The sequence below is a fragment of the Daphnia magna genome, linkage group LG5 (assembly GCF_020631705.1).
Source record: "Daphnia magna isolate NIES linkage group LG5, ASM2063170v1.1, whole genome shotgun sequence".
Lineage (NCBI taxonomy): Eukaryota > Metazoa > Arthropoda > Branchiopoda > Diplostraca > Daphniidae > Daphnia > Daphnia magna.
In genome coordinates, this window is record NC_059186.1 from 8046256 (window position 1) to 8066612 (window position 20357).

Genomic DNA, 20357 nt, shown 5'->3' on the forward strand with positions numbered 1-20357 from the left:
TATCCGTCCGTGTAAAGCGTCCGCATTATATGGCAGTCAGCGTGAAGCTTCCACGTCTCGAAAAATAACAGAGAGAAAGAGTTAATGATGGGATGCCGTCGGCCATTAACAGGTCTATTTAAGCTGTTAAAAAAAACAACAAGAAAAAAAAATATCCTGGCTCAAGTTTTCCAGCTTCTCTCTCAGATTGCCCGACTACACATCCATATGCGTATTTAATATGAATATAAAAAGTCGAACCTGCTGTAATGGGAAACCCCATCTGAAAGAGAAAAAGATGAATCATACACGTAAGCAAAGAACAGGATATTTCAGACGAACTTGTTCCATGACTTTTGTGATTGTAGAACACTGGGACTCGCTCTCCAGATATACACGGATTGTAGTACGAGAAATGAAACAGAAAAGAAACTTTGGGCTGTTGTTGAATTTTTTTTGAGGGCCGTTTTAATGTGTTGAAACTACGTCTGAGCCGACTCGTTTTACGATGTCCAAAGTACCTTGCTCTTGAGCAGTTCGGTAGTTCAAACATGGTCAGTAAGTCTACGTCCATGAGTTTCATTTTTTTTTTTTTACATGCATCGTGTAAAACTTAATAAGCGTTGAAACATCGGAACTCTCTCTCTCCTCTAGAAATGATGGACTTTGGAAAAGAAATTTTTAGACGCCCATCACAAAAGAATAGCCAACCAATTTTGATAAATAGGCGATTAATGAAGATGCGAATGAATTACACTAACGTCTGGCTGCGCAAGTTTCACAGAGTCGGTCCCCTCATTTGGCTAATAACAACATCACAAAACAATGAAACGTCTTCGCAATCTTTTTTCTTCTTTTAAATTTCGTTATCTTTAATTAATTTTTAATTTAAATATTATTCCTTGATCGCATCAACGAATGCAAGTGCTGAGCCAGGGGGATTTCAATTAAACTTCTAATCGAACCACTGCACTGCTGTGTATACATACATCAACAATCTTTATGTCGATCGAGAAGAGCGGGCGTGTCAACAAACACGCGCTCCCGTCTTTGAACGAAGGAGATTTCTTTCGTTTCGTGTAACGAGCTGTTGCATGCAAACCTCTCTTCTCAGATCGGATCGAACCTTTTCCTCTTACCTTTCTTTCTCTTCTCGTTTTGCAGTCGGCGGTTTTTTTTTTGGTTTTTCTTTTCGGGGCAGATAAGGAGAACCTGCTGGGCTGATCAATGGCAGTTTGGACCATTCGTTCCAGGCACGACGGGCGGTCTTCTGCATATCCTCCACGAAGACGATTTCACGTAGAAAAAAGAAAAAAAAAAGGGGGGTAGTTTCACGGACTCCCATCGAGACTCTCCCGACTAGTTAGACGAATCTTCTGTCCAGCCACAATGTGTCCAGGATAGAATTCTCCTACCAGCCTCCAAAAAATGTTGTCGATTTTATTCTATTTAAAAACAAAAACAAAAAAACATAAAGAGAAAGCGAGAGCTCACGAACTACTTTGACGTTATTGCAATCAAAATATCGTACATCACGAGGCAACAGGATACAGAGGAAACGCCCGCAGCGTTAATGGCCTCTGCGGGCAGATGGTGGCGGGATTAAGTCGTGCGCCGGGTATCCAGACGCGCGTAGATTTTTCAGTTCAAATTATTAAATTTTTTTGTTTTTCTTTTTTGAATTGCTCTGTTTAGATTGGATTCTACTTCTTAAAATCGTGTATTGAAACCAAACTGTTGTATGGAAAAAAAAAAAGAATAATAATAATAATTCAAGAAACTCGATTGACAGGCTTAATGGTATAAAACTAGATTGGGTTTCTGTCTGAATTTTTCTTTCATTTGCTGCAATGGTAAAGATTTAAATAGATAAATCCTGATTATTCGATGTAAGGTGAAGCAAAGTCCATACACACACACACACACACACACATCTCCATTATTAATCTAATGTAGCACATTTTGGAAGGCGAAAGAGGAGAGGAAGAAGAAGAAAAAAAAAAAAAAACAATGAAAAACAACAGAAATGGGCAAATTCACTTCATAAGCCATTCTATCAAATATTTTAAACAATGATAATACCTATTCTGTTACGCGGGTTAGACATTAGTTAAGGTACATTATGGCCACTTGATAATTGCAAGACAACGCTGAAGTTAACGTGACTCCAGATTTCAGACGGGACAGGCACTCGCACAAAAAAAACCACACACGCGCGCGAAAGTGTGAAAAGTACCAGGTGCATTTTCAGTTTTGTGATTTTTAGTTCTGTTAAATTAGATAAGGCATTTTTCTGTTTCATCTAGACTATCCCATTAAATAAAGCACAGCCACCATTTTCCCCTCCAACAACCTAAACACGAGTTTCTTTTCTACTTAAATCAAGTGCACTTGTTTCTGTAACTTCTTCCCTTATGATCGTGAGTGTTTAACATAGGCTTTATTCGATCATTTATTCTATTCTTTTTTTTTCTTCTTTAGGGATAAGGGAGTTCGTTTTCTCAAACGAAAGTCTGATCGAGTCTGTCGATGATTATGAGATGAGGGAAACAACGAACTATGAGATTTTGTTGGTCCATTGAAAGAGACAACAGAAGTCGAAGAGTAATGAGTTGGTGTGGCATTAGACCAATGAGCGAATGCCAACGCCATCTACCGGCGCCGAGGGCAAATAGAACACGGATTAATACTTGGTACTTTTGTTACGATGGAGATAAATGTGGAAAGTGAATTTAGGGAAGGAAAACAAAAACCTCGTACTCGCGGGAAAGATCTCAGCATCTAATCTAATCAACGGTTAGCTAGGCTCGAATGAAAATAATAATAATAATAATGCTAGTCAGCTCCCGACAGTATCCAAAGAACGACACAGGCGTAGAAGAAGAGTTGGAATTGTTTTGCGACTTGAACAGGTGAAAATCACCGCTAGTTTCAGATGGGAGGTGGACCTCCAAGGTAGCTCAATTTCGGTACTAGAGAGCTGCCGAACGTATTGAGGTAATTGCAACAAGAAGGCTCCATGACACAGGCGGCTAGCAGCAAAGCAACGAGGGCAACGTGAAACGGTAGAGCTGCTCGGACGATGCGCCACCAATAAGGAACCGCAGAATGACACGCGGCCGCGGTAGACGCCACCACACCCACACGGCGGTGTTTCTTCTTGGGCACGAGTAACGGGTCCGTTTGTACCGATATCTCTTTAACAGGCGGCGAAGAGACAACGAGCGTGCTCGCTGCAGACACGACTTTCACCGACGGTGGCGGCAACTGCGAAAGCTGACTGTGCAAAAGGATCAGGTCCTGCTGCGTTTGATCAAGCGTTCGGTTGATACGTGTCAAAGCTGCATTGCCCGGAGCCAAAGCTGTCTCCAATTTCCGTGCCAGTTGCCGAAGGGAGTGCAATCGCTTCTCGCGTTCGCTCAGCGATATAAATTCACCGTCGGAGCCTGATGATATTCCAGAGTCACATTGCACACTCATTTGGGTACTGCTCCAGTTTTCCATCCATTTGGAGCCTGCATAGAGTAATACATGAATGAAAACACGGAGAAAAATAAACAAACAAGCAAAACCTAAACTAATTATAGTGGAAAAAGCTCTGCTTACTTTGACATGCGTCCAATGCGGCAGCTGGACCAGGTTGGGATGAATCAGTGCTTTGCAAGTCAAAATAAGACCAAACTTTCTTCTGATCGGCGGCAATTTCGGCTTTCAGACTCAGCAATAGCTCTTGGAATTCCTTCCATGTCTTTTCGGCATCTTCCAACAGCGCCTCCTTTTCGGACACTTTCTTGACAAGCCCCTCCCACATGTGGTAGAGGCCATCCACATCCTCCTTCAAGTTGACACCATCTTCAGTTGGAGGCTGTTGAGCCATGTAGCTGTGGACATCGACATTCACTCGCAAAAGAGATTCCTTTTCTGCATCTACTTGAGCCCTAATGTGGTGAATCTTTTTCAGGTTGAGCTGCAAGTCCCCATCCACACCGGTATCCAAGACAAGTGCCTCAAGCTCTAACAGCTTGTTCCTGACAGACTGTACTTGCTGTTGCAGCTGCCGTTGCTGAAGACCATCCTGGTAGAGAGGAGCAACTTCAGCATCCAGTTGAGCCCATTTATCAATCAAATCTGAATCCAAAGCAGATGTTGGTTTTAAAAAAGGCAAAATAATTAAAGATAGATTTACTACTCATACCTCTAACAGGCTTCAACGCATGTTCATCTGCAGACATTTTCAAGTGTGACAGTATGGTTTGCAGACACTGAAGATTGGTACGGCACGTTGCCAGCAGTTCGGCCTAAGGTTTTCAAAAATGCAACATTAGTTCAAAACAATTAGTTGCAACAATTGCATCCAAATTCACAACTTAATCCAGTTTTATTACGAGCTTGCTATTCTTACGGCCTTCATCAACTGAGCAATTTATCGCTTACACTAAAAGTTACTTGCTGGAAAACCGCAGAACCATAACAAAGCTGACAATGAATAGGTCGAAACGGTAAAGACGTAAATACCCATTGAATGTTCAAATTTTCATGATCACAAAGGAGTTCACGCTCCTGGTTGAAAAGAAATAAAGGTAATCGATTTTACAGATGGCTGATCATGGAGAATGAACGTTGACGCCATTTCCACGTTCCAGGTATTAAGCTTATGACGAATGGGTGAGTCAACAAACAACTTGCAAGGCCATCTATTGTTAAATGGGGACATCCAAAACCCACGCTGCACTAGCCTCACGATCTAATCAAGGTCCATCACGAAACTTTCGTAAGACATTCAGTAGCGTACAATATAAATTCGTAATAAAACCCACTACAGCTTTATAACAAAACAAAACAAAAAACCCCTAAAAAACAATTGCCAAACGTCGACTTACATATTGAGAAGGTTCCAGTCTAGTGCTGCTAACCACTTTGTGGAAGGTGTTGAGTGCAATCGTGAATTGCGAAGCAGAGGTTTCAACGACGTGAACCAGATCATCTACATCAGAATCCGAGTCCAAAAGGCGTAACTCTGTCAGAGCCGAACGATCCGCTGTGCCGAATCCTTTCGGCCGTTTCGGCGGTGAACGCTTTGGCAAATTGTGCGGTCGGAATCCACGCAAATCGGCGCTTAGACTTGACGGGCAATCAGACAGGCTATCCAAATCATTGCGGTAGTCTTCGCCGAATTCCAGCAAACGACGAGCGCTCTCGGCATCTGGTGGATCTTCGCTGTACGCTTCGCTCGCGTAACGATCCTGGAACAAACACACACACACACAAAAAAAACCCATTTCACTATAGAACTAATGTAACTAAGACAAAAATAGAATGTGTTACCACATAGTTATCCCACGCCTGTTCGGAGAAATTGCTCGTCTCATCTACGTGACCGAGGCAGAGTTCCACATCGCTGGGAGCAGATCGTGGGCTGGAATTGGTGGAGGGTGGCGGAGGTTTGAGTGGGCTGGGCTGCTGCGCGATCACCAGAGGGCTATTAACGACGGGCAGCTGGGCAGTGGCATCAACGAGGCGCGTCAACGTGCACGATTTAACGACACGTCGGCTGCGTTGACTTCCAGCTCCAGCACTGCTGCCCTCGCCGGACGAAGAAGCCGAAGCGGCCGAAGCCGAGAGTCTCGAAGATTGAAGCGTAACGCAACTGTCGTTGGGCGCCAGCAAACTTTGTGCGTCGTGCTCGCCGCGACGGGACAGGGACATTTTATTGCGCAGACGGGCAGAGTGTCTGCGCTGACGCTGACGGCCGCCCGCGCTGACCGAACCGGAGCTGCTCAAGGCGGCCAACGAAGATCCGAGCGCTTCCGTCGATGGAGACAGTCGATCCTTTTGCGTCGACGCGTGGCACATGAGCGGACGGGAGCCGGACAAACAAGGCGAACGCGCCGGGGAAGACGTCAGATGATTCAGCGCCGTTTCAGAGGCGGCCCAACGGCCGGAAGCACCTTCGGCGTTGCTGGAAAGAGCACCCAGAGTGCCGGATAGTCCAGAGAAGCTGAGCGGCCTTTGAGGTTTGATGCGTTGGCGCGTTCGCATAACAACGGGCGAAGCTTCGGCCGTTTCAGCTGACGCCGGAACTAGAAACGTTCGATTCAACGTGGCCGATCTGCGTCCGCTGCTTCCCGGAGCTTCTTGCACGTCTTCTCCATCCGTCCCTCCCTCAGAAGTGAGTTCGCTGCTAGCGTCGCACTCGCTATTGTGCACCACTTCTGGGTTGCTGTAGCGCGCTTCCGGCTTGCGGTTCTTGCTGCGACAAGCTTCGCCGGACATGGAAACCATCTGTTCGGCTTCCGTCACCAGTTTGTGCACCTTCTCCTTGTTGTAAACGCGGCCAGCGTCTGCATTAAAAGACGATTAACAAACAAAAACTTCAACTGACTTTGTCTTTTCAGTTGTTTGTTTACCTTTGTGAGCGGATTCTTCTGCTAAATCAGCGGACACGCTCGGAGGAGGAAGCAAATTCTCTTCCATTTCGCTGGCTTCGTCCAGCTCGAGGCCGCCGCCGTGTAGCCAATCAGATTCCGAGCTGGAATACTGGTACCAAGACTTACTCGACGAGTCGTTATCTTCTTCGCTTTCGAAGCTCAATTTCTTTCTCACGGTGAGCTCGTGATTGTCGATTTCCTCCGCCTATGCGAGCGGCAGATTTAAATGAATAAATTAAAAAAAAAATAGATAAACCAGTTGCATTAGCATCAAATTCAATTAGCCTATCCTCCGTTATGACAATAAGCAAATTACCGCGGGACCGGAAGTGTTGGGAGAGTAGATCCACTCGTTTTCGCTACTATCATTCGACCTGACTAGCAGCCCATCCGAAAGGTTGGAACGCTTCCGTGGGGAGCCGTTAACATCCTCCTCTACGCTCTAAGGGATTAAAACAAAAACAAAGGAGACACAAATTGTAAATAACAATGATAAATGCTTCCGGATATGCGGGTATTGTTTTCACGTATTTTTTTTTTTTCTTTTTTTTCTTTTTTATATGGGTGTTTTTATACCCATAAAGATAATTATTTTTTAGAAAGAAAAATGAAAAGGTACCGGTGTGTTCGGTGGCCGCGAGTTTTCCGAATCCGTGTCTGGGTGTTTGAACTCGTAGACGCCCATGTTGGTCCTAGCGGAGACGGGAACGGCGGCTGGTAGCGGCGGCGATAGGCCGCCCTCGGCATTCGACTGACGCATCTCTCCCGTATGCTCGTTCTTCACCTTTTATGTCAACACGCACACACAACAAACGTTGACGAGAATTATTTAAAATATCCAACCTTCAATTCTTCTCCCCCCCCCCATCCCTTCTCGTTTTTATTTGATTTAAAACTTTGAATTTTTTTTTTTTTTTTTTTATGTTTGATGCATTTGAAATTCAGACATTGATCCGGATTTTATATGACGAGTTGTTTAAACGAACAAAAAAAAAATATTTTTATTTGATTCTTTTTTTTCAAACCGACCTGTCCGGCTTGTTGATTGATGTGCGACGGACTCGAATCGTCAAGACGGGCTTGTTTCCTAGGTAAGCCGACTTCACTTTCCGGGCTGCTGATTGCCGCTCGACGTCCGTTCCAGAATTCCTGTACAAAGAAACCGGAAAGTTAGTCACCCCAAAAAAAAAAAAGAAAAGCAACAAAACAAAAAAAAACAAAAACAAAAAAAAAAGAGAAGTTTACTTTTGTTGAGTAGCGGAAAATATTTCGGAAAACGGGACAAGGAAAAAGAGAGAGACACTCGAAAATAGAATACATTGCACACAGAGTTCCCTCTCCGAAGAGAAGCTTCACGAAAGAGGGAAAATAAAAAGAGAAAGGGAGAGAGAACACACGAAAGTAGGCCATCGTCTGCTTGCCTCCTAAATTGGAACGGTGGACAGGAGACCTTTAGTCTATCGTCCTCCGAAAAAGGGGGGGTACTTTGTGTCTGTTCTTCTATTTCACGCGGACTATCAAACACGCGAGTTTCTAGTCAAGAGCTTCGATCTCCATCTATACGGTCAGCCATTAAAACGGGACCCACCAATTTTCGAGGCAAACTTCAAAACTTCTCACAACATTTTTCTTTTTCCTTTTCAAGATCCTCCATAAAAGAACAAGAAAAGAAACGACCACTTTCATTCCAAACTGATTATCCATCAAATCAATCAAATTAAAGAAAATAACAAAATGTGTTCGATGTATCATCGAAACGGACACGGCCAGTGATCGATGGGCATTTAAACAGCTGAAAGTATTTTTCTAAAGAGACGGACGGGGGGAAGGGGGAACGTACCGGACTCGTGTCGCCAAGGTGACCGTTACGAGCGCGTAGTGCCGTCACGCACGCACGGAATGGCTATACGCACCAATAGGGGGGGACTGCTTATGTAATAAAACGCTTTTATCAAACGCTGATTATGCGTAAAAACGATAACCTTGGCGGTCCTTGGCATCACCAACATTTAAGATAGAGAGGGGAAGGTTCGTGGAATGAAACGTGAGATGAGGGGGGCGTCCAACATGGACGGGGTGGGGGGATTAAGAATGAATTTAGAAAGTCAGGTAATGAACTCGACGGGGTAGCAAATAGCCTCTCGAATTACATTGATGTATCCAAAGACGAATGCTGATCAGTACAATCAACACGCAAAATAAAAGGAAAAAAAATAAAGAGGCCCTGTACGGACTTGCAAGCAACATGTCAATGTCTATTGACTCTGCCCGGAAAATCAAATAACGCCGCATCACGTCAGCGTCGGGGTTAGTTAACGACAAACGCACACAAAGGGAGCAGACTTTGAAATAGATAAGGTGCGATAACGAGACGTTCTTTGCTGAGACAAGCCAACGTGTTGTTGATCTTGAAATATCATCAGCCTAGCGGTAAACACACAACGAGCAAGTTGGGGAAAAAACGGATGAAGTTGGCAATTACAAACACGTCATCTCTCATGCGGTCGCCATTTTTCATTTTGAACCAACGACGGGCACGACCCCCCAAGCTGCGAATTTCTTTCATTTTTTTTTTTTTCACGAGTTTCAAGCGTCGAGCTAAACATTCTAGTCTTTAAGAAAATTATACAACACGAAGGAGGGGAGAACTTGAAAAAAAGAAAAAGGCCGACAGCGATTAATTGTGTTTGCAAGCCACCCCGCGTCGAGTGCAAAGGCCACCCGAGATGTGAGTTCACTTGTCGAGTGGGGGGGGAGTGTTTCCTCAACTTCCTCTCCCACTTCCAATAGAAAAAGAAAAAATGTGGAGTAACAGGACCGCAAAGTACTCGCTGACGTCTGCCATTTAACTTTTAAAAGAAAAAAAAAAAAAAAAGGGACGATAAGAATATTTGAACTTTAATTTCGTGGGATATGCAAACTGAGGTTTTCCTTTCAAATATTCCAACGAATTTCTCACGAACTCACGAGAGATGCGACTTGGAGGGGAGTGGAGATGCGACCCGATAAAGTTCTCTAGAATTTCGTACCGGCCCTTAAGGGCTTTTTTCTTTTTTCCTTTTTTCCATCGTACATGTGAGAATCATTGTTCCAGGCCTCCAGCATGGAACAACCCCCTTCACCTGAAACTTCAAACAATCCAGGGTTCATTTTCTTTCTTTCTTTCTTTCTTTTTGGTTGTTGTTTTGAAAACTTCGTTTCCACCCATGATCCTTTTCCACCATTTTTCATTTCTTTTTTTTCACCGAATACAAAAGACCACCCCCTACGTTATGGCTGCCGGCCAATCACGTGACATTCACAATAGGGAAACAGATGATGAAAAAGAGTCCCTTTTTTCTTTTTTTAGACATCCTATTCTTGTAGCTGCTGACCGCAGCTTAGAACCGACACACAAGGGCGGGGGTTTGAAAAAGAAATTTTACGTAATAACAATTGAAATATCCCCCAACCCCTACCTAAATAAGAATAATAAAATAAAAAGGTGTTTCCCCCCCCCCCTTTTTTTACGACCCTCGTGCGTATTTGTGTCTTTGTAATTATTATTATTATTTTTTTGTTTTTTGTTTCAGTTGATCGAAACGGACCACGTTTTTCGGGCGTTCAAATAAATAAACACGCACGCACGCACATACTCAGCGTGATACTCCTTTTTTTCGATAATAAATACGCGCATGCAACACACAGAGTGAACCAAGAGAAATAAGCGGGTCTGTCAGCACGTTCGCAGCTGTTCTCATCGACGCTCTTGATATCCACCCCCCCCCCCACCTCCCGAAAAAAAAAAAAAATAAAAATCAATTGCATTGTAACGGGTAATACTAGCTATTTGTTGCTAAGCTATCCGGTAGCCTCTTTTTCTTTCTGGAAAATCTACAGCTGTAAAATCAAACAAAATAAAATAAATATTTTTTTTTTTACGACCTACAACAAATCGAGAGAAAACAAAGGAAGAAAGGGTGGAAGCCATCACGTATTTTTAAGGAAGGCCTCTACACTTGAGATGGGAAGGTATTCGTAATGGAGCACACACGAACCGTTGGCAGCAAAGTGAAACAAAAAACGAAAGAAAAGTTTGAAACGATTGCCTCCGCGTCACGCAAAAGGTCGCCAACGGAAACCGTAGAAGAATTTTTAAAAAAAAAGGGGGGCACAAAAGGAAGCGGCAACGCTGTCACGCACATCTTTCTCGGCAATTAAGAAACGACCTACATGAGCCGCATTCACCAAACGAAGGTTAAAAGCAAAAAAAAATAAAAAATAAAATAAAATGCGAGCAACACACACACAATTGAGTTCCGATTACGATGATTTTCTTCTCGTCCGCGTCTAAATGTCTCGTAATAACGGTGCCCACCACCAGGAGTAATACGGTCGGGAGCGGGTTGAGGCGGTAGGACGAACGGAATTTTTTTTTTTTTAAAGGCGGAAGGAATGCCGTTGTGTTTAATGACGTCAAAACGATCGATTAAAAACACATCGGCATTTTCCTTTGAGGATAAAAAAAAAATTACGTCTGTGTAAATTTCTTTTTTTTTAAATGGCTAACTTTAAATTGAAGTTTCATTCATTGGGTAACTGAATTCCCACCTTTTTTTTAGCGTTCGATCTGATAAACCCACCAGAAATGTTGTTGTTGTTGTTGTTGAGGGATAAATGTTGAACAAAAAAGAGAGAGAGAAAGAGGAGGATATAAACGACAGTGATGGGGTCACGAGCCTACAAAAAAGAAAAATATTTTGATACTTAAGAAATCCGGATTTCTCTCCCTCTCTCCCCCATCGTGTGTTTTTTTTGTGTTGCTTCTAATGTTATTCCTCGAGGCGGATTCACCCGTAGTATTCCCCCCCCCCCACTTTCTACACAGCAACAACAACAAACCAGTAATATTACATATCTTCGTGGGCGCACGGTCAACTTATTATTATTAGTAATCATCTTTTCTCCCTCGATGGAGATCGGAGAAAGGGCAAACGGGCCAGGGTGCCGAGATAACGAGAAAACGTGGAACAAAAGAAAGGCCCTAAAAAAAAAAAACTAAAAAAAAAAAAAAATGTTTTTTCCAAAGAATTTTTCATTCCCCCCCCCCCCCCAACTCCCACCTATTTCGTTTTCACCGCTATCACGAGCCTGTTCCAGTCGGCTGGTTTCGATCAATCGAACATCGTGAGCTTGTTCCCTTTGTTTATTATTATTACTCCCTTTCGAGTCATTTCCCTGGAAAATGAAACGTTTCGGAAGCCCCTCGACACGATCTGATTAGCTTTCGACGGTGTGTACTGGCGCAAGCAACTGCCCGCAATAAGAAAAAAAGAGTTGTAATGATATTGTTTTTAATAATCACTGGAACGTATCGTTCCGTCCGGCCGGAAGTGTTAAGGCAACGTGTCGGTAAAAAAAAAAAAAAAAAACCAAAATGGCGCGACGGTGTGACCCGATTGTTGCATCAGCAGATGCTTTTCTCACTTCTACTAGTGAAGAAAATAATAAACAGATGGGAATAAGAGAGAAAGAGCCGAATCGCCATAAAAGGTGCGCCCATTGTGGGTCTTTTTCTTCTTCTTCTTCTTCTCTCTTTTAAATAATAAAAATAAAAAAAGAGAGAGAGAGAAAAGTAAGGAACCAAAAGAAGGCGGGGAGGGGGAGGTAAACCATCGATCTGTTGAAAATACTGACCGGTGGTTTCTTAGCCAAGGCCTCCAGGTGGTAAGTCCACTCGAGGATGCGAAGCAACAGGCGGTGATAGCGGTTCTCCAGCAGCCGACCGAGCCGAGGGTTCCAAGAGGCACAGCGCTGACAAGCCGCTCCGAATTCAGCCGAATGTCCGTCGATCTCTCGTTTCAATCTCTATTGTTCCAGATGTGAAATATATATATAGATATTCATTTATAAATAATGATTTAAAAAACAAAAATTATAATCATAAAGCAATTCAAATGAATCAGTGACAACAATCATAAACAATTTTCCTAACGGTATCATCATAACTTGTTTTTTATTTTATTTCTCTCTTTCTTTCAACTGCGTGAAAACCCAAGACTCACGAAATTTCAAATTGTAAAAAACAAACAAATGACAATTTCTACCGCAATGCCAACGACAAAACGAAAAACAATTTGAGTTCGGACATTGATCCACGTTCAGCGATACGCCCCCCTTCTGTGAAACTGATCGATCACATCAATTTCGTGTACCTCTACACCACAAACCCTTTGATTTGTTTTCCCCTTTTAAACATTTCTGTGAAAAAAATAAAATAAACAGAGACATAAAATTTAAAAGGCCTAAGAAAAAAAAAGGATTGCCTCGTTTAAACAGAACGTATAGATAAAGAAAAAGGGCGTTTCACTCCGCGTATGGTAAAAAAGCTCTTCTCTCCAGGAGAGAGGAGAGAACGAGAGAGGCTGTAATGGGAGACGGACCCACTCGAGAATAAGAAACGAAATCAAAAGATGAAATATACAGCCGTCAGAAGTTACGAGACAGCACCACTTGTTTTACTAGTCCGTGGGAGTCGTAACAAGTTCTCCTCTTCTAATGACACACGTACGACTTTTTGGTTTCTTCTCTTTCTGTATTATCTTCTAATTTTTTTTTTTGTGTTTTTTTAAAGGGGTTGAAGGGTTTAAGAATAGCTCTTTATGTCCGGGTGGATCTCGTTCTCACCAGTCAATCAGTTGGCATAGGGATTTGGCCAGCAAATGAACACAAACAGACAGGCCAGTTGTAAACAATTGAAACGTTTTGTTTCTTTTTTTTAAAAAATCAAAGGCAAGTTAACCCTTCGGATACGCTGGTAACCACAACAAAAAAAATGCGCATCGCGCATTCAAATGATATTTCATTCAAAGAGATTGTGAATAATGAGGGGTGGGTACCAGACTATGAGTTGATTACCTGTTTACTTTGCCCATTACTATTCCCACGGCCCATGTGGGCATCTTTACATGCCATTTTTCAAGGAAAACCCAAAAAAGACACGTCATCCATCAATGAAGGTTTTTTTTTTTATCGATTCACCAAAGTGACCTCGTCGATGACATCATTGCAAAAAAAAAAAACTTGTTGTGGAAAATAAAAAAGGCCTAATGAGTAACAAGCTGCAATTCACATAGGTGAAAACAAACCTTTTGATGGATGGCCAAGATTTGAGCATGACCGATGGTAGGACTTTTTGTTCGGATTAGCGGCGGCCATGTTCACATTTTTGGTCGAAACATTAAATGAAAGTAACGGGCATGACGTCAACGACCGATGGCTACCTGTCCTGGCATGTTTTTAAAAAAACCAAAAAACTAACGCTTTTCTCTGCATTGTTTACGATGCCCCTAGAAAGAAACCGAGTGTTGCCGAGATTTGATGCGAATTTGGCGTTGTCTTTTCAGAAAGAAACGGGGCGTGGGTTCGCTTCATTTCTCTTTTGTTCGTCAGAGAACGGCCAAGGTCCGGAAAAGAGAGAAATAACGACTGTACTGTAATTGGATTTGCCAACAAAAAACAAGCGACGCTGCTGATGGCAAGGCAAAATGTGGTTTCAAACTAGCCGGAAACACGGGGAGCTTCTTTATTTTGACTTTTTTTGTTTCGTTTTTTAACAGTACTATTCTCATTGCCGGACGACTGGGCAACCTTCACAGCCCATTGCAAACAACGGACCAATTTTCTCTTTCCACAATTTTATATGTTCATGAAACTCATTTTTTTTCTTTCTTTTCTTTCTTCACACATGCACGGCCGGAAGTCACTTATTGCACGTCGTGTATCCTCTTACCGGCTACCCGAAAAAAAACCCAAAAAACCTCAACCAATCTAATCAAATATTTTTCTTGAAATAAACAAAAAAGAACACGTCGTTGATGATGGAATTGCGATTAAAAACGAAAAAAACTTGAAGCAGCCGCAACACTTCAAATCACACATGCGCAGATAGAAAGAAAGATGATTTACCCAATTGCGAGTAGAGGTGATACATATATCCGAGAGAAAGAGGACGGTTAGTCGGACATCCTATTGCGCCATTGTCACCATCACAAACGCGAACACAAGAGAGAAGCACACGCACAAAAACCAAAAGGGAGGCAGAAAAGAATTGATGGTTTCACTAGCCCCTTATCGTTGGCCTCTCTCGTATCGCGAATGAAACGAGCCGACCACCACACGCCGATATAAGCCCAACACCAACTGGCAGCCCCACGGTCGAAACACAAGAGTCTTAAACTCGATTCGCCTCCTGAAACGCAGCAACGCAAGACAGACAAGTGCTGCCACCAATCGGCGTCCCCTGGTGCCAGAGAACTGGGGCTGGCGAAATGACACATCGATACATTCGACATGGCGTGGAGGACTCGCTGGACTGGATTTAAAAAAAAAAAAAAGGGACTCTCCATTTCTACAAGATGCTCTGAATAATGGCATTTCACTAATTCAACTGGTCCGGCTGATAGAAATTGCTGGACAAACGACGACTCACGACACATGTGGCGAAAGTGTTTTCGCTCATTTTCAAAGCTGAAAGCGCGACGCTATTTCTATCAAGTGAAAACGCGTTCGAATTCCGAGGAATGAAGAAGCCGAATCCTAGTCGGATGTTACGAGCGAATGTAACGTCCAAAAATAACTAAAGACTCCCATCTTTTTTTTTTTTTTTTCAAAAGACCGAGAGAAAAAACGTTGCCCATCCGAACTTCCCGAATCCCACCAATGTCCCACTTCTACGGTCCCTTATTTTTGTTTGTTTCTTTCTCTTTACAGTTGTGGATCAAGTGCCAAAAATGAAAAAAACAAACAAAAAAAAAAGGCCAACTTCGTTTCGACATCCTCGCAACAAGGCCAAAGTCGACGACGCGCAACCGACGCCCGTCGATAACGACAGCATATTGTGCTCGCATAACCCATTCCTCAATACAAGACGGACGTGTAAAAAGATTTCCTTCCCCAGACCTTCAGGGACACATTTTTTTTTTGTGTTGTCATCTCCAAGTTTATTCCGAGCTCGGCTCTCGCTCTCTTTCTCTCTGCATGGGGGCCAACATTGTCGTTTTGCCCGACCACACGGGAGCCACCGTCCGTGCGTATTGGGTCGGTGTATTTTGGCACTCGTCACAGTGAGCAGAGAGGCTCATAAAAAAAAAAAATCTAGAAGAAAAACCAAAAACCAAAAAACCAGTTGGCAAGTAGGACGATTTTAATCAGCGTTGAACCCGTCAGTAAGTTTGCATTTGATGATTGAAAATATTTGTCTTTACAATTTTTTTTCACCCCCCCCCCCTCTTTTTCCCGTTATCAAATTGTATCTCATTCTGATATTCTTTTCTGAAGAGAGAGTGGGGGGGGTGGTTCGCGTCAGATGCGTGACCAAGCGTGAGTCCATTCGTCACGAAGGTAAAAAATCTGCTGCGGTATTATGAACTCCCTCCTTTTTTTTTCTTTTTTTTTTGAGCGCGTCCCTGTTGTTATTTGAGCGACTCTAATGGGATTCTGCGCACCGTCTAACGTTCTTGAATCGCCCACTATTCAACCGTCTGTCCATCGGCTGTGAGCCGAATCGAGAATAAAATCCTGTTACAAGCCCGACACACTCTAAACATTCTTTGGTTTCCGCTTCATCGTCATCTTTTCATGCTGTTTGTTTTTTACACGAATCACCTCCTTGTCCTCCTACCTTCGCGAAAGCGGAAAAAATGATGAATAAGAAAAAACGCTTTTCCCGACAATCGTTTTCTACCGAACGCAGATTTACAAACCGAGCGATGTAAAAATACGGGCGAATTTGGGAAAGATGATACGCCATCTAGCGGTAACCATTAACATAACACGCCATCTAACGGGAAAACATCAACTGCCATCTAACGGCAAGAAAATGAAACATCTACTACCAACTAGAGGTAAGTACTACTGAAACGCCATCTATCAGTGAAAAGACTAACCTTGTAGCTGGCGATACGGCGATCCAGAGTTTCCCGCGTCCACTTTGGACGCAAAACGAGTTTCGGCACCTTATTCTCCATGCGTTTGAGCCACTCTCGGAGTAATCGCAATTGCAATTGCAAATCTGGACAAAGACAAACAAAAATAATAATAATAATACGATAATATAACGAGTTGTTTCAAAAGCCAGACAAGTCAAGACAGGATTTTTCTTTTCGTCCAAACTTGGCTTGTTTAACACGCGACGCAAAAGACATGGCGACAATAACGGAATACAAAGTGGGTATACCCGGAATGTTGACTTCGGCATCAGTCTGACAGCCTACAGCTACGGACTGGTTGTTTTTGACCGTTGATCGGGCACCCATTTCGGCCATTCTGAGATGCTCCAGGTCGCCATTGTCCCACGACATTTCACCGTTGAGACTGCGACAGCTTTCTATCAAATCGCAACTCATCAGGAATGTGTAGTCGGCATTGCCCAACCAATCCTCGTTGGCATTATGTTGCCCAGTCGGTCCTGGAACGTTCACTGGCCCCGCATCTTCTTTAACGTTCAACGGAGATGCACCGAAAGAGCGGCGCCAATGAACTCTCCCTGCGCCTCTCTCTCTGTCAAATTGCAAAAATAAGATGGTTAATTCAATTGAAGCCCTATCGGCAGCATAATAAGTAAGCAAACGAAAAAGGAAAAAGAGAAGACATTTAAAGACATAAATTAAATGAAATTTACTTGAGACGAGTTAAGCTATTAAAGGGTCGTTCCCACTTGAGCCTAGCTGTTACATCCGGCGTCTGAGGAACTGCAGACGGCGGCGTATCAGACGATGGTGTTCCAGCCCCTCCTGGATGACATGTCTGTGACAACGACGACATGGAAAAACTGTTTTTCAAAGCCGACAGAGCGAAATCTATTCACATCGAATGAAGATTTACGTTAATAGTGATTCCATTTTTGATTCATTTCTCATTGATTGTTCAAAGATAAGAGGGGAATAAAAAGCCAACCAGTAGTGAGCGAAGGTCGCGACGGCTGTTCCATGTGATATCGGAATGCGTTTTTGTGGAATAGGTCGAGTGACATGCGTGTCGTGCTCGCCGACATGTTCCCCGGAGAAAGAGCCACTGCCGAATTGAAGTGGAGTGGAGTTGAGCTATTCATTTGCATAGCCAGCGGAGCAGACACCGAGTTAGGCTTTCCTCCACTGGCAGGCGGTGGTGACTTCCATGGCTTTTCCATCCTTTAAACATATAAAAAAAAAAAAAAGGAAACAGATCAATATATGCTGTGCCGGTTGACGACATAATCATTTTACAGCCTACAATTCTAACGTAAGAATATATATACATTTTTTTAACAACTCCACGATACTCGTTTTCAGTTAAAATGCAAGTATGAAAGAAACAGAAGCCGCGAGAGAAGGAAAAAGCACGAAGCCTTCTCCGTTTCATTGGGGTTTTTTTTTTATATATTTTTTGTTATGAAACTCTTCTCAAGTTGCCTAGCTTGAAACGTGGAAATGTTTAGATAAAACTTAAAAAGAAGATGGGGACCAAGCTATCGACTTGGGGCCATCTGCCAGTCGTCTTTTCCCCTCGGCCGTGCACGATGTTTACACAATGAAAACTGATCTATTTTAAAGCCTTCGACCTATGATCTCAATATTCTGCTCTGTATTAGACGATATCTTCGCTTCCAAGAGCTTTGTGAGAACAGTTTCGATCATATGTATCCTTTAAGCGTACACTTCAAGCTCTTCCCAAAATCCCCCAAAGTCTCAAAATACCACAGTGTGGTAACGTATCAACTCAAAGACTATCGATTTTTCAAATAGGCAAATCAAAACAAGTTTTAGTTTCACCCCTATACTTTTCTCACCTTCAGCAAGAAAACCTGTTTAACAAAAAAACATGTTTTTTTGTTTGTACAGTGCAAGGATACTCGTCGTGTGTGAGGTGGACTGGAAAACAACAAGAATTTCATAACAAAATGGTGTTCAAAGAAAAAAAAATTTGTTTTCTTACATAGTTTAACTAATCCCAAGGTTTACCGTCGCTAATCTAACTTTATAACGGCCTTTCACGTATCAAGAAAATCCTACGCAAACGCACACACACACGCACACAAGCAAACAAACGAAACAAAAATCACCGCCATTTAGGGAAATCTTGCGTTATAAAAACACGCAAAATTTGAAATTCTAGGTAGGTGATCGCTATCGGTGAAACTTGAGAAGAAGAAGAAAAAAAAATAGCAACTACCCGAAGCACGACTGAGTTGCCAGAAGGCTTTAGTCATACTCTCTCTTTCTCTTTTTTTTTTTTTTTGCTAAGAAATTGCTGCTTCGAAGGTCCAAGCAAAGACTTACGGTTTTAAAAATACGTCTTCCAATGGATCCTTGACGCTCTGCTGATGGTGCCAGGCCGGTGCAGCCTTGGCTGATGGTCCACGTCCGGCCGAAGAAGTCTGGTCCCCATCTCTGAAGCCATTGGATGTGGACATTCGCTTCCTTTACTTCCAAACAAAAACAACCTGTCGTAATAGAGAAATAACAAATTAGTTGTATATCGATTTGATTACGAACACTATTCGTTTTAACGGGTCGTACGAAGTAATTCCGTTAATATGTTACCACGAGAAAAAAGCTCGCATTTGAGCAAGGTCACACGCCATATTTTTTTTGTTTTACCGCAAAATGTGTGTGAGAGCCAGTTTGAAAAAATCAAAAAAAAAAAAATCAAAAACCGTCCAAGTCACATTGTAAAATGCCGGCGTAGTCTCTAAAGGCCTCGGGCAACTCGTGCAAAGGAAACGTCGCAGCGACCAAGGCTACGAGACACGTTGGAATCTATACATCTCATCCGGTTTTACATTTCATTACTGACGGTAAGGTATTCCTTCACAACAACAAAAACCGTCGCTTTCATCACGCTCTGTTCGAGTAGAGTGTTACAAATGTCTACGAGTCGCTGAAAACGGGAGGGGGAGGAAGGCATGTACATGCCGACGTATAAATATTTGAAAGCCAGCCTCCCAGTTCTTATCGCGCCCAATGATCGTAACTGTCGAAATTCATTCAAATTGCGAGATTCAATTCCTGGTGGTCACGTACACGTGGCTGGTGGAGACTCTTCCCGCGTCTGTTTTTTTTTTTATGTTCCACAAACAGAATGTTAAATCGAGACCTCCTCCCGACTTATTACGAATTCAGGCGTCTCTAACCGTGAGCCATCGGTCTCTCTTTTAGGTGTTTCTCTTCTTTTTGTGTTTGTTATTTTCGCCCTAGCCCATTTGACTCACCGCACAGAGAATAAAAAAAAAAGAATGAGTCTTACGAAACAAATAACGAAAGTTGGTCGAAAACGAAGCCCCAAAAAGCTGAGCCAAAAGAGGAATGGAAAACGGTTTTTGAAGAATAAAAAAGAAAAAGCCTGGAAACATTGTCTGTGAAATATTTGATTGGCTGTTTACTTCGTTTACAATAGTGCAATCTACTTGGCAATACCTCGTTTGTCTACCTTTCTCACTGAAGTCAAAATTTCTTAGGGTGATAAAATTGGTTGGAATGTGCTTTACCTTAGAAAAACTACTGCATCAACACTGAACGACTCGAGATTGCTGCTAGAAGTGTCGGCGTCGTCGTTTTGGGTGTCACTTGCTCTCGGTCAGACTTAATCAAACGTTTGAACCTGTGCAAAAACATTTAAAAGTTGAGGCAGTGGACAGAAGACGCCTGATGGTTTGACACAACAACTCGAGCCGCCATTCGCTCTCGCTGAAAACTGTTAGGGGAATGTCGACGTTTTTTTTCTCTCTCTACCTTCGGTATCCATCCCAATACAACAAAGTGCCACCTAGCGGTAAGCAGTTAAGCGCTTCAATATTTAAGCAGTTGGATAACAAACACAAGTAGACATTTACCGCCTGAATTCGCTACAGCAGTGCCGGAGAGCTTATTCTTGTTATGCGGTAGCTGGAGGGCTATATTCAAAATCCGTCAAACTATTTTTTTACTGTATAAA

General features: G+C 42.8%; 1 protein-coding gene and 1 long non-coding RNA gene across 3 annotated transcripts; one reads left to right on the forward strand and one right to left on the reverse strand.

Annotated features, from left to right (window-relative positions):
• Positions 1–1680: 1680 nt before the first annotated feature.
• Positions 1681–20138, reverse strand: LOC116922765. Of its 2 annotated transcripts, none has more exons than XM_045174419.1 (16): positions 19912–20138; positions 18704–18867; positions 17343–17575; positions 17104–17245; positions 16624–16946; positions 16334–16458; positions 12084–12254; positions 7437–7556; positions 7027–7191; positions 6724–6849; positions 6387–6612; positions 5305–6320; positions 4860–5222; positions 4175–4277; positions 3586–4107; positions 1681–3494 (listed from the first exon to the last, which is right to left on the reverse strand). In XM_045174419.1, the coding sequence occupies exons 2-16, from the start codon at positions 18835–18837 to the stop codon at positions 2911–2913; spliced, it is 4353 nt and encodes a 1450-aa protein (XP_045030354.1). In that variant the 5' UTR covers positions 18838–18867; positions 19912–20138; the 3' UTR covers positions 1681–2910. The 2 variants fall into 2 exon arrangements, with proteins under 2 accessions (XP_045030354.1, XP_045030353.1); XM_045174418.1 differs by having other exon boundaries at positions 17068–17245.
• LOC123472582 lies at positions 15248–15980 on the forward strand. The gene is made up of 2 exons (XR_006647090.1): positions 15248–15613; positions 15726–15980. It is a non-coding gene; the product is annotated as an uncharacterized LOC123472582 (long non-coding RNA).
• Positions 20139–20357: the final 219 nt, after the last annotated feature.

Bases quoted from the DNA above. Each gene is read 5' to 3' on its own strand.
- LOC116922765 (XM_045174418.1), bottom strand. From the start codon at position 18,837: ATGTCCACATCCAATGGCTTCAGAGATGGGGACCAGACTTCTTCGGCC. The intron at 7,557-12,083 runs GTCAGTATTTTC...TTCTTTGTACAG, and splicing joins CCTTGGCTAAGAAACCACCG to GAATTCTGGAACGGACGTCG. The intron at 3,495-3,585 runs GTAAGCAGAGCT...TACTCTATGCAG, and splicing joins CGCATTGGACGCATGTCAAA to GCTCCAAATGGATGGAAAAC.